This window comes from Alosa pseudoharengus, unplaced genomic scaffold, assembly GCF_046254945.1.
Source record: "Alosa pseudoharengus isolate Yale_2024_CS ecotype anadromous, Long Island Sound unplaced genomic scaffold, YU_APseudo_1.1 YU_APseudo_1.1_scf_9, whole genome shotgun sequence".
In the NCBI taxonomy this organism is placed as follows: Eukaryota; Metazoa; Chordata; class Actinopteri; order Clupeiformes; family Clupeidae; genus Alosa; species Alosa pseudoharengus.
In genome coordinates, this window is record NW_027468881.1 from 34,081,509 (window position 1) to 34,095,865 (window position 14,357).

At 43.6% G+C, this 14,357-nt stretch overlaps 1 protein-coding gene across 1 annotated transcript in view; it reads right to left on the reverse strand.

The window, feature by feature from the left end:
- erbb3b (erb-b2 receptor tyrosine kinase 3b) overlaps positions 1-13,174 on the reverse strand; it is a 27,807-nt gene extending 14,633 nt beyond the window's left edge. The window contains exons 1-5 of the mRNA XM_076275782.1: positions 12,694-13,174; positions 7,728-7,879; positions 7,065-7,245; positions 6,068-6,193; positions 5,863-5,940 (exon numbers count right to left, since the gene is read on the reverse strand). Of these exons, the coding sequence (XP_076131897.1) occupies positions 5,863-5,940; positions 6,068-6,193; positions 7,065-7,245; positions 7,728-7,879; positions 12,694-12,775 (619 nt within the window). The 5' untranslated portion in view covers positions 12,776-13,174. The remainder of the gene's footprint in view (positions 1-5,862; positions 5,941-6,067; positions 6,194-7,064; positions 7,246-7,727; positions 7,880-12,693) is intronic.
- Between the last annotated feature and the right edge of the window lie 1,183 nt (positions 13,175-14,357).

Below are 14,357 nucleotides of genomic sequence, written 5' to 3' on the forward strand. Positions count from 1 at the left end.
TAAGACTCACCAATTACATTACACAAAGGCTAAGGCCACTCTTTATATTATAGTAAATTTTCCAAATCACAGTGAGTGCAGCCTGTTAAGTGCACTCTCGCAGTCAAGGCCGTAGGGTCAGGGCGTCGCTAGAAATGTTGTCCTTTTTACACATCTATTTCCCCCTCTTCTCCTCCTAAATATTTTGCCTTAACTGTCTGATATCTCTCTCCTGTCTCCTGTGTTGTGTTTTTAAAACAAGTCTAAATAACCAATAATGTATATAATTTGACAATAGGTTATGTTTGGGCCTTAGATAATATCCATCCTACATAACATTAATATAACTTAATTTTCAGTGCAGGTTAGGTGCATCTCCACTGAATTTCAGCATAACATTTCCAGTAGGCTACAGGTAAGCATATCATTTAGCTTTCTCGTTCGTTTTGATATGCCAGAGGTAGCCTATAGGCCTATCTGGAACTATGTGTCACTGAGGCAAGGATAATTGTCTAGTCAGCATTTCTTACTTAATAACTGAAACGAAACTTAAAGAAAGAAATACCGATGTCCTCTGTGGTAGATACGGCCATGTGACTGCAACTAGGCTACGTGACACCTGACGGTGCGTCGAGGCACTGAATGGTCTCGTCAGCTAGTTTTACTTAATAAATTAAGCGGAACTTATAGTCAGGGGGCCTATGTGGTTTCTGTGGGATTGAAATGGACTGTCTTTAGAGGTCATTGAACATGGAGAAAAATTATGTCTCCATTTTTTTTACCTGTTTTAACCCTATTTTTGTGAATTTGTATATTTCACTATAATTAACACCATACATTTCGCCTAAATCACTCGGTATGTTGAATAAAGTTCACAAAACAGTTATTTTCTTATTTTTAACAGTATGATTGTATGTCAGTATTATGATTGTATGTCAAACAATTAGAGATAAGATCAATAACCAATCAGTTTCACCAAATACACATACTCCACTGCTGAAAGATAGCAAAATCACAGAATCACAGATGAGACCTCACACAACATTTAATTAATTTACATATACACAACATATTAGATCTCACCTCCACAATTTCCTCATCAAAATCTACAACTAGTCTACTAAACCTTATACCTACTCACCTTCTTAAGACTGGTCTCCCCTTCCTGGATAATGTTTTGCTCTAGATTATAAATAATTAAATGCTATCAGGGCATGTACTGCAGTCGTTTAAGACATCTGTTATTAAGCCCTCCCTCAAAAAAACTAGCCTTGTATCGATACTGGTCTGATTGTATGATTGCACTATTTGTGGTATGCAAGCATTGTACAACGGGGGCCCCATATCCAGTATTCACAGAATCATCACATATCCAGTTCAAAACAACAATTAAATTAGATATAGTCACCTACAAATGAAACAGAGGGCTCTTGTTATATTGAGCAGGTCTTGCATAGAAGCCATAATAAGGCCATATCTGTGTATTATTTGAAATTTTAGGCTATGGTATGTTTATTTTTTTTTCACACAGGATTAGTGTGTTTTAAGTGTCAAAAGTGTGCCGTGGCACAAAAAAGGTCGAAAAACACTGGTTTAGATCATACCTTCCTAACCGTCAACAATTTGTACAGGTCCATAATAAACCATCTACCCAGATTATGGTAAAATGTGGAGTGCCTCAAGGCTCAGTACTGAGACCCCTGTTGTTTAGCAGATGATACATAACTATAAAACCATAAAACCTGATGAATTAACACCGTTAGCCAAAGTTGACACAATGTATAAGAGATATAAAGACATGGATGACAAATAATGTCCTGCTTTTGAACTTAGATAAAACAGAAGTCATGGTTTTAGGTTCTAAAAAGATGAGGGATATCCTATCCACATCACAGGCTACATAGTGATCTTCCACTGACCTCATCCACAAGTGTTAAAAACCTAGGAGTTATAATTGACCAGGACCTTGCACTAAGTAATCACATAAAACAGATCACCAAAACTTAATTTTACCATTTAAGGAACATTTCAAATATAAAGAAGGCCTTATCCTTACCAGATGCCGAGAAATGAATGTTTTGTCATCTCAAGGATAGGCTATTGCAATGCTATTTGTAATATTATTAATAAATTATTATGCTGGCTGTAATAATACCTGTCTAAAGAGCTTACAGCTTATACTAGGGGGGGGGGGGGGGGGGGGTTATTTCATGAAAATGTTCAGATTCAACTTTAGCCCAGATTTTCTAATGCTCCCATGTCTTGGGAATACATTGATGTGAAAAAATTTCAAATCAAGCCCCCCCCCCCCCACCCTGAAAATTACTTTTTCAACCCTGAAAATGTGTGTTTTTTGCCAACTTTCAAAGTACATAGTGGATTTATGTTCATGCTGGGTCCTTTAAAGGTATTTCATGTGGCATGCAATGCCGTAAGAGCACTTTGCACTACAAAGGGTATAGTGTCAAGGTCATATTTTAGGTCAAAGGCTCAAAATGCCTATTTTTTGCAAAAAAATCACAATATTCTAACATTTTGTTAAGTTCAATGTAGAGAAATGTTCATTATGGGCCCTTTGATGGTCTTTCATGTGGTATGTCATGCCATGAGAATAGTTTGCATTATAAAATATCCTATTTCAAGGTCATATTAAAGGTCAAAGGTCACCCAAAATGATCCAGAATTACATTCAATAAGAAACATTAAGCAGAGATCATTACAATGCACAATGTAAAACAAAGTTGACCTCAGTCATAATGTTCTGCATGGTTTACTTCAGCTTGAGCAGTGGAGATGTTTTACGAGCAGATTTACGCAAATGCTGATAACTTCTCTATCACTGTCATTGCTGTCAGTGTCCGTGGCAACGTGTACTTTTCTCCTTTTGGACTGGAGTTGCTCAGTTGCAGGGTTGTATGTATCATCAAAGTCCTTTTAGGCAAGTCCCTCCACTCGGCGGCCATATTGCAACGCTTTTTGGGCACTCATTGGGCATCCTATTCGGCAGAAATGCGCGTGCGCAAGGCTTCACGACACCAACCTTGCTCCAGCGGCGAGTTCACAACACATGATTGGCACGATGTCTTCACAACACACCATATGATTGGCTCAATGTATTCACATCACACCACATGATTGGCTCAATGTATTCACATGTCGACGTTTTGCCGAGGAAGGGGTGGGATATGTGTAGACAACGGCCATGTTGGCGTTACAAACTAGCCCCATGCATTTCTATGGAGGATTTTTTGAGTGCTGTGTCTCCTCATTAGAAAGTTTCTGGTATCATCTGCTGTATTTACCTGCTCTGAGATACTATCAGTAGATTCAGTGGTGGTCTCTATGGTTGCCTCCCCCATAGCTTCTTCGTATGTTGACCCAACCAATGCTGTATCAGCCCTCTTCCGTTCCTCTTCCTTGTTCTGCATGGCCTGCAGGGCCTTTTCCCTCGCATTCTTTCGTTCCATTGTTCGCTCCCACTTTCAATCAACCTGCTCCTCACAGTAACCTTTGCGACCATTACGCATGAAATGCAAGAACTGCCATTTCTCATCCCCCATCTTGACCCCAAAAAGGTTTTCTTGGGACACTTGTGCCGATTTGTTCTCACAAAAAATTTCAACAGATTTTCCATATCCCCATTGTACTCCTTCATGTCAGTTTTCCATTTCTCACTTTGTTTGGACTGTGGCCAATTCATATTGGCGAGGAAGCGGGTATAACGGCTTCTACACACAGTTGCGTTCCATCAAGTGGGTGTTCCCGGCGGTAGCTATGCAAATTACTTGAAGTATAACCGTAATTTGATTGGTTGGTGCCGTCCGTCGATTGGCTTGATTGGCCGGTGCCGTCTGTCGGTGCAGCAACAGCTGAACTTCTCAATGCGAGCGACGGGAGAAACGCGACGCAATAACCCACAATTCAGTTCGACAACGGATGACGTAAGCCTATGTAAAGTGAATGGGATGCGTCTCCAGCACTGCAACACACGCAACTGTGTGTAGGAGCCGTAAAGGGCTTCAATTCTGCTGGCAATGTATTGTTCCCCAATGGTGTATATGTTGCAGAACAACCAGTGGTCTTTTAAAACAGAGGCGAGAATCTTTGCCGCCATAGACCTGGTTCGCAGGACTTTACCGGCCCTTGCAGGGCGAAGAAGATACATCATGCATTCAATGATATCCTTCTTACGGGGCAAGACACCATGAGGGAGGTCAGATTCTTCCATATTGGCCACATCTTCAAGTTCCTTCTTGGATTTTGACCTTGCTCCATGAATACAAATCGCCATTGTTAATTTGTTCGTCAGTACTGGACATGCCAAACTTCAATTATGGTGAATGTGGGTTTTGTCACTGAATCAAAGCCACATCACATGAGACTGTTTTTAGAAACAAAATATCTTAAGTTGTATGACACTTAACTTTTTCTGCCAGTACTGTGACACATTTCGACGAGAATCATGATTTGATAAAGTGTGGGAATGTTTTTTTGGGGAAAAAGGCATTTCGGTGACCTTTCACCTACAATATGACCTTGACATTAGACTTTTCATTGTGCAAAGTACTCTTACGATATAACATGACACATGTGAGATCATTAAATGGTCCAACATGATAATATTTGTCGGTTGTAATAGGCCAAAAGTGGAAAAGTTGTGAAATATGGCAAAAAACACGCATTTTCAGGGTTAAAAAAGTAATTTTGGGGGTAGGGGGAGGTTTTTGGAAGAAAATTTCAAAAAAATTACACAGGAGTGCTTAAAACATCTTGTTGCATCAGGAAATCAGGGCTATTGTGGTATTTGGTATTAACAGCCCCCCCTACTATACAAAATGCAGCTGCTCACAAACACTTGGATTTGTAGCAGTTCCTGTGCCAAACTGCTTTGTTCTGTTGTAAAATAACTGCACTGTAACAATGTAATCGTTGGCTGATCTGTGATACCCATCTTCATACTCTCTCATGGACAAAAACTGTTTGGCATATGTCTCTAGTGATGGGTCATTCACCAGTCCAAAAACACATGTTTTTTTTTTACTCTTAAGAACCCCTAGAACAAAGATATAATACTCTCCAAAAATGAACACGCGAATCCCACAAGCCCCCAAATTAGACACATAGGCCCCCCTACAATTAAAGAAAGAAATACCGATGTCCTCTGTGGTAGATATGGCCATGTGACTGCATTTAGGCTACGTGACACCTGACGGGTCGTTGAGGCACTGATAATGGTCTCGTCAGCTAGTTTTACTAAATAAATTAAACGGAACTTAAAGAAATGCCGAGGACATGACCTCGGTGGTAGATAGGGCCATGCTCGCAGTTTATAAATGTAGTGATGGGCAAATGAAGCTTTGGTGAACCACTGAACCACAGCAGTATGAACCTAGCAACACTAGCTGAAAAGCAAAAAGATGGCCGCTACGCATACATTTTTCAACATAAAAGTCCTTACCAAACCAATATTTTTGGTTACATATACTGGTTTGGGTAAAGACTTTTATGTTGAAAAAGCTACATGTGGCGGCCATATTGTTTTTTTTCATTAGTGTCGACCTGTACCTGATTTATGTTTGTGTGCCGTGCCATACACTTCGAAGTCATTCCATTTTTCATCAAGCGATAAAGGTCAGAACTCGGTGACACTACCTGAAAATGCTCAAGACAGCACTATACAGTACTTGTACAGCCATTTGAAAACTACAGTAAAGTTACAAATTGCTGTAATTAGGGGAGTAAGTAATTCACCCAGCACTTTGTGTATCTGACTTCGGCCTGGCCTCAGTGTGCATGCACTCCTGCTATCGCTGGCAAAACACATTCTCACACTCACCCCCATAGAGCTGTAATCAGTTGAGATTGGGCAATGGCCATACTCACACTTCTGACACTGCTCCTCATTGGGCCCCCAGCAGGTCTTGTCCATGTTGTTTGGTTGACACATTACATGGCACTGTCCTGTCAATCACACCAAACACCACACAACAATGTATGAAAACATCCATGCTGAAGACACACACTCACTCCCCCTCCCACACACCCACAGACTCATATTACTGTAACATATTTACACACAAGCACTAACCTCTCTCTCCATTGTCTTTGAAGTCCAGAGGTGCCTTGGGGTCCCTCACAATGTCCTTCCAGTTGATCCAGGGGGCGTACTTCAGATACTTGTTGTTTACAATCTGCACTCCTCCCTCAAGAATCTCTGTGTGCATATGATATGGAAGGAGTTCAGTGCGTACATAAGGGTCTATGTGGGTACATGTAGACATGCATACGTTAGCATGCAGCGCGGCCTCTTGTTCTCTCTCTGTCCAAATACAGTCTGTAGAGGCAGGCTTGTGCAAAAGGGCAACAAGGAGAGAGAGAAGGTAAGAGAGGGAGACTGGAGATGTGAACAGATATGATAAGCATGGCTGAATGAGCCAAGGAAGACGAGAAGAGAATGGTGGCATCCGCAAACACACCGAAACAAACCACCCCACTTGATTACCAGGAGACAAAGCCACGGGCAGGTCTGAGCGCGCTCTGACTGACACCCGGCCAACGGGCTCTCCCTCTCACTCAGGGAAAGTTCCAAGAGAGGAGCTACTCTCACGGTGACTAGGTTTTCTCAAGAGCCACCTCACCCACTCTGGCAATGTACACTGTAGGTGCTCGTGCACTGGAGGTGAACATGCAAGATTCCACAGTCCTCCCACACAAACAGATACGTCAACACACACACACACACACACACACACACACACACACACACACACACACACACACACACACACACACACACACACACACACACACACAGACAAACACACACACACACACACACACACACACACACACACACACAGACAAACACACACACACACACACACACACACACACACACACAAACACACACACACACCCAGACAAACAAACAAACACAAACACACACACACACACACACACACACACACACCCAGACAAACAAACACACACACACTCCAACTGAAATATTCAGGAATCTTTTTCTGACAATTGACTTCCATGCACTTCTCCCTCGTACCCCACTTCTGCTCCTGCTCCCAAGTCACCTGTGAGGTGGATGAGGCCCAGTTCCTCCAGCCCGTGGCCTCCGTCAAAGTTGAGGAAGACCGACAGGGCGAACTGCTTCTCATAGAGCGTGTTCCCCCTGATCACACGCAGCCTGTCTAGGGGCAGCCGCTGGAACTGATTGGTGGCGATAAGGATGTAGCCTGTCACCTCTCTGATGCTCTGTAGGTAGAGGGGAGAGACACACAGGGCTGTGCTACACCATTCAGCAAAACAAACCACCAGGCGGGCTCAACAGATCCAGTCCAGTGCTATTCTGTCAGTTCCTACTTTGCAAATGGCTGTCAATGAGCATTGTGTGTCATTTCATCATGCAGGTTGATGAATGTGTCTATTATAGATAGATAGATAGATAGATAGATAGATAGATAGATAGATAGATAGATAGATAGATAGGTAGGTAGATACATAGATAGATAGATAGATAGATAGATAGATAGATAGATAGATAGATAGATAGATAGATACTTTATTGATCCCCAAGGGGAAATTCAAGCCAAGGGGTTGGATGTGTATTATTGATGTGACTCACATGTGAATCACAGAGAAGCTTTTGTGGATGTCCTGTATCAATGATTATGTGAATAAGATGATGGTGATTTAAGAGGGTGATTTGAGCCTCTGTTGATGGATGGATCTCTTACCCCGAGGAAGGAAAAGTTACGATCCTGTTCCATTTGGACGATCTCCAGGTTGCCCATGACGATCTCGCAGCCTGTGTAACTCTCCCGCAGGTTGTTATAGTGGCGCTCAGGGTTACCGGTGAAACTCAAGCCATTCTGGGTACCTGGACAAACTGTGATGAAAGACAACAATGATTAGAGGGCAACATCTCTGAACGAACTTCACAAGCCAAGGACCAAGCCAAGCTCTCTGCTCTGTGGCATCAGAGGTGGAGCTGAGGCAAGAAAAGCATCAGCCTCCATTTGTAATTACAGTGAAATGACATTCACACAGTTCAGAAACACTTCCTTACCTTAACCCTGACACATTTGTGGGGGGAAAAAATCAGGAATTAATTGATTATTTGTGATCTGGGAAAACCCTTCACATGGTGCAATTTTACCAACTTATGATTCTGATACCATCCTAGCAACATCCCAGATTTTGGGAAGATGGTATCCAGATGGTATCCAGGATTTTGCTAGGGGACAGTGTCCAGAATGTTGCCAGGATGGTATCAGAATCTTAAGTTGGTGCAATTTCACCATAGAAGGTTGAAACGGAGCAAAAATCAAGGATTTTTGAGAGCACCATGTGAAGGGATTTCCTAGATCACATTTCTATATTTGACAGCAACAAAAATTCGATGCATACCAAATTTCATTGAACTATTAAAGCTTTTAAGAGATGTGAATGGCAGGGGTCATTCCTAATCTGTGAAAATATTCCACAGATCTGCCCTTCCTCTGGACGCTGGAGCATGCAACAAACAGGCCTTCTGAGTGGAGAGAGACTCAGCGCTAGTAGATCACTCCCATGAAGGCGGCGACGCAGGCGCTTTGATGTGTGAAGTGGCCACTCGAGCACAATGGCGCACACTCACAGCCTGGCCAGACACACACAGGGTCACTGCTGGGCTGTGGCAGAGCGAGGGCAAAGGGCAAAGGTCACCAGGTCAGCGTGTAACAGGGGTGGAAGTGATGTCCGTTAAGGGCCGTGAGACGATGAAAAAAGAGGGAGGTGGGAGCACAACGTAAAACCCTGGGGGGGGGGGGGGGCAGAGGGTCACTAGCCTGAGGTGAGGGTACAAATTAGCGTTCCGATCATGGTTCCGACTGAACTGCCCACTGATGTTAAGTAAGTAAGTATAAGTACCGTATTTTCCGGACTATAAGTCACACTTTTTTTCATAGTTTCATATATACATTTATATATATGTTTTTTTCCTCTTCATGACTGGTGCGACTTATACTCCGGTGCGACTTATAGTCCGGAAAATACGGTATACTCTTTTGATCCTGTGAGGGAAATCTGGTCTCTGCATTTATCCCAATCCGTGAATTAGTGAAACGCACTCAGCACACAGTGAACACACAGTGAGGTGAAGCACACACTAATCCCGGCGCAGTGAGCTGCCTGAAACAACAGCGGCCTCCGGGGAGCAGTGAGGGGTTAGGCGCCTTGCTCAAGGGCCGTTCCTACTGGTCGGGGATCAAACAGGCAACCCTCCGGTTACAAGTCCCAAGTGGTAACCAGTTAGGCCACGGCTGCCCCATGTTAGTGCGAACACAGCAGTAAGACAGTTTGGAGTGTGAGTGCCGTGGACACCGATGGCACAAACAGGGAGGACATGTAGTCGTCCACTGCACTCACAGACAATGGCTCTATTCTGCCCAAGCTGATGTTGTGACCACTGGTGTTAGGAGGAACGAGGGCTACAGATGCTAACGACACGGACACATGACTAGGCTGAGCCCCACCAATACCACTGACCCATATCTCACCCTTAAAGCACAGTGGCTTGTCCTGCAGATGGTGTCTTTACAGACACACCTCAGAAGCCCAGCGCAAACACACACAGGTGTGTACAGAAGGATTTACAGTATGCACACACACACATTAAGCCTAAACAAACATTAACCAAGACATCACTAGCAGTTCATGTGGAATGAGGAAATAGGGTTATACATGGATTGGGAATTTCAATGAGGCTTTTCCTTGGATGGGAATGTAACTGGGAAGGGTTAGATCATAGACAAAATAGATCTCTCGGCATGGATGCCAACACTGGACGGTCTGGTCCAGGCCTGGCCTGAGGCTAGAAATGGAATTGGGGGATCAACAGCCTGTTAAGACAAAGCAGGGCATTGTCATAGAGCTATAAATGTCTACACTGTTAATATGTAGCAGGGAAGGCCAGTGATTCTCTCTCTCTCTCTCTCTCTCTCTGTCTCTCTCTTTCTCTCACACACACACACATACACACACAAAGCGTGTGTGTGTGTGTGTGTGTGTGTGTGTGTATGTGTGTGTTGTGTGCTACTCTGGGTCCTGCTAGCCAGGCTGAGATCATGGCAATCAACAATAGGCCAAGTGTGAGCCCACCAGTCTATCAACGGGGAGGAGGGCTATGGTGGGGGGGAGGGGGGGGGGGCTATGGTGGGGTGGGGAGGGCCAAGGGGCACAGAGGGAGACAGGAAGAAAACAAGCACCCCAACTATAAGTATCTATCTATGGCTGAGGGTGACTTCCACTGGCTCACATTGTCATTGTCACACACACACACACACACACACACACACACTCCTAGGATAATCATTTCAGTATTTTAACTCATACCACCATATATGCATGCTATTGGCCTTTTCATAACCAGACAAGTTTTAAACGTCAACATAGTCATCCCACAAGTGTTCATAGCTTGAATTTCCCCTTGAGGATCAATAAAGTATCTATCTATCTATCTATCTATCTATCTATCTATCTATCTATCTATCTATCTATCTATCTTCTCCATCCAATAACGTCATGCACTTGTGTGAGAGTGTAATCAAAGCTCAACACCATCAAACACACATCAACCTGCTGACGATGTTGACATGAAAGTTGAGAAGGCTGTCTCTGAGGGGTATAAAGGACCAGAGCACGCACAGCCACACACGTAATCCCACAGCAGGTCCTGTATGGATCCCTGTCCATTCATACTCATCTATACGTGTAATCTTGAGCAAATATTAACACAAGATAGGAGTGGAGCTTTTGAATGGAACCTACTCAAGCTCAGGCACACACCCTCTATATTCCCTCTGTGCCTCGCACACACACACACACACACACACACACACACACACACACACACACATACGCACACGCACGCACACACACATACATACACACACACACACACACACACACACACACGCACATGCACACGCACACGCACACGCACACGCACACACACACACACACAAAGTACTACACCTACAGTAAACCAGATTACTTCAATGTTCCGGCTCAAAGGCCACTCCAACTGGACAGCACAGCAGTGTGTTTATGAGGGCGTGCGTATGGACTCAAGAACGGACAGCCACACACACACACACACACACACACACACACACACACACATACATACTCAATAACGGGAACAAGTGGAGGAAAGAAACAAAGAGAGAGCAAAGTAAGGAGCCAACAAGGAAGTGAGGAGAAGATGGAAGGGTTGTAGGAGAGAGGAGCAACCTTGAGGAGCAAAGCAGAACAGACAGATCCATCTGATGCTCTATGTGTGCTGAGAGGAGCAACCATGAGGAGCAAAGCAAAGCAGAGCAGACAGATCCATCTGATGGTCTATGTGTGCTGAGAGGAGCAACCTTCTATGTGTGCTGAGGAGCAACTTTGAGGAGCAAAGCAGAGCAGACAGATCCATCTGATGCTCTATGTGTGCTGAGAGGAGCAACCTTGAGGAGCAAAGCAGAACAGACAAATCCATCTGATGCTCTATGCTTGCTTCCTCTACTTCTCCAGTCTCCTCCATGGCAGATGCCCTCCTCCCATCCATACTAATAATGGCTCATTCAACACAGAAGCCAGCTTGGCCCTGCTGTCGTAAAAGTGTGTCATGTACAAAACCAGCCTTCTTCTCCACCACAGCCATCCAGCTGAGGCCCCTGTGAAGCACTCTGTGGCCCAGTGAATGAGGAACTGTAAAACCACGCTCTTGACAGCTCATCATGCCTATATGTGGATCTTTACAAGAGCACATACTGAATGGGTTCTTTTTCCCTGAACATGCTCTAGTCTACAGGTTTTGGGGCTACTTTTGGGCGCCCCACCATTTGCCTATATGACGGAGATGACGAGGATGATGATGATGATGATTAGGAAGAAGAAAAACATGATGAAGATGGTGGTGCAGGGATGGAAATGACCACAAACACTTCCAACATTCAGCCCCTCAGCAGAGAGTACCCTGAGTGGAGCACACAAGTTGACTCAGGGTCATAAACATGGGTGAGTCAGTTGGCGTCATCGCTCATTTACTGCCAGGTACAGTGTAATTGTCCCACACCTATCACTGTTCCACCTCCCTGCTCTCCAACTCACAGACATGGCTCATCGCCTCTGTCTCATGAATAGGTTAGATATTAATAGTGTTATGGGCCCTGATTACACCACTACAGTGCCTGGAGCAAATCCAAAGCCTTGAAGTTCAGTAAATGGGTGAGGGCAGTGTAGACTTATACTGAAATCAGTGGGGGCAGTAAGAAACAGTGGAGGAAATACAAATAGTTACAAAACATATTCACTTGTTCCCATGGTGTTTCATTTACATCAAATGTACTTTATACCCTTTTTCATACTGCACACAATGTAGCAGGATACTTGTTGGATAAACATGCAATAAACCACCACAGACATTGCAAAAGAATAGCTTGAAAGGAATAGCCTAAAAAGAGTGTTTACATGTTTACTTAAAATTCCAGTCAGGAGTAGGTCACTCTCATTTGCACACTATAACACAGAAAAACAAAATAGCATAGGCAAGGATGCACGCACGCACGCACACACACACACACCATACCCTCTCCACACAGGGTACGAGCAGATAAATACATGGACTTTTCACAGAAAATGAAATCATCAAATGAATGTAGGACAGCGACTTACCTTCCTGACTCGTCTGACAGGTGGCGACGTGTAGACCGCACAGGAATACAGCGCACAGCGCAAGCACCTGTCGGTGTTCCATAGTCTGGACCAAAGTTTCGAAGTGCGATCATAGGACCATACCCGAAATAGACGTTCAGAGTCTCGTCACTCTAATTTCTCCTTTAACTTTACTTTCAAAATATTCCCAGGTTTCGTATAGTCCTAAAACTGTTGTGATTTAGCGGCGTTCCTTTCTTGCTTTAATAAATCGATACTCCATATACATTCCATTAACATGAAGTGGACGTCCTACTGTAAGTAACGTGACTAAAACACCACAGGTGTAAGTTGCCAACTAAAAAGCGACCTTTAAAATCAATAAAAATGTGTCCTTGAAGGTTAGATACGAAACAAAAAAGGTTTAGGTAGTTTCAGGCTTCCCTCGGAACGGGTAAACTATTCGCCTGAATTTTGAGTAAGGGAGCGCAGTGAGAGTGAGGCTCCCGTGCACTTTCGACACCACTCCTTTTCTTCCAGGAGTTGATAGCTGATTGGACCGACAAGCCCCGCTTTGCCAGTCACTATTATGGTCCTGATGAGCGCACACAATTTCAAGCGCAATGCCCATATATTCTGCTGTTATCCTATACTACATCAGTAACCAAATATTAACGGAATATTTCCATTACATTCCATATCTAGGCTAGTCCAAATAAATGCTCTCTGGACTTGAAAGTGTCCCTTAATTAGGCCTATTAAAATAGGCTAGGGGTATCTGACAGTTGGCAGAGTAGGACAAACATTGTGGTATTGTAAGAAGAAAACATTGTTTTGTACATCATTAATATAGACGTAAAGATATATACATTTAACTTGATACAACGCAGCCTGCATTTAAAGAGTTTTGTAGCTAGAAGTTCGCATACACTGATTTTTTACTGACTTGCAGTGGAGGAACATGGTTCTTTCGGTCTTCGTGAAGAGCATCATTGTACTCAAGTCATGTCAACTGGTTAATCTCCTCCATTGATGCATATAGACCAGGGCCGTTACAATGAGCACATTGTCAGTGGGGGTAAGTGACTTTTGATCCCAGGCAGAACATGCCTGAGATCCAACAGAATGGTCACTGTACGCGTGGAGAACACTACATTTCCTGGCACGATTAGCAGCGACTGCGCCACATCCATTGCATTTAAGCAATTTTCCTTTATTCATACAATTCTACAAAACAGCCAATGCCAATAGTGCACATGTAGCCTAGGCTACTGCAGACCAAGTATAGCCTTAATTATAATTAAATAATCAATATCATATAAGGCAGGTCAATAGCCTAATCACACCAATTCCGTTCTTTAAGAATTGTCAGTGAAGGAATGCTGGGGGGGGGTCCTGCAGTTTAATAGGCCCTATATGTGACAATTTTACCCCCCCGCCCCCCCAATTAAAACAGAAAGCACAGGTATGGGGAAATTGAGAGGATATTCCCGTTGTTACACCTAATGATTTTGTTTTTATTCCACACTCGCATGAACAGAATGAGTTTTCAAGCCCTCTGCTGTCCGTAAATAATACTGCAGCCAGAAATCAAGTTTGTGGCCTAGGTCTACATGACATTTACTACATTTTTAGAATGGATAATCCTTACAGGTTAAAATCGTTAGGCCTATAACAAACAAATT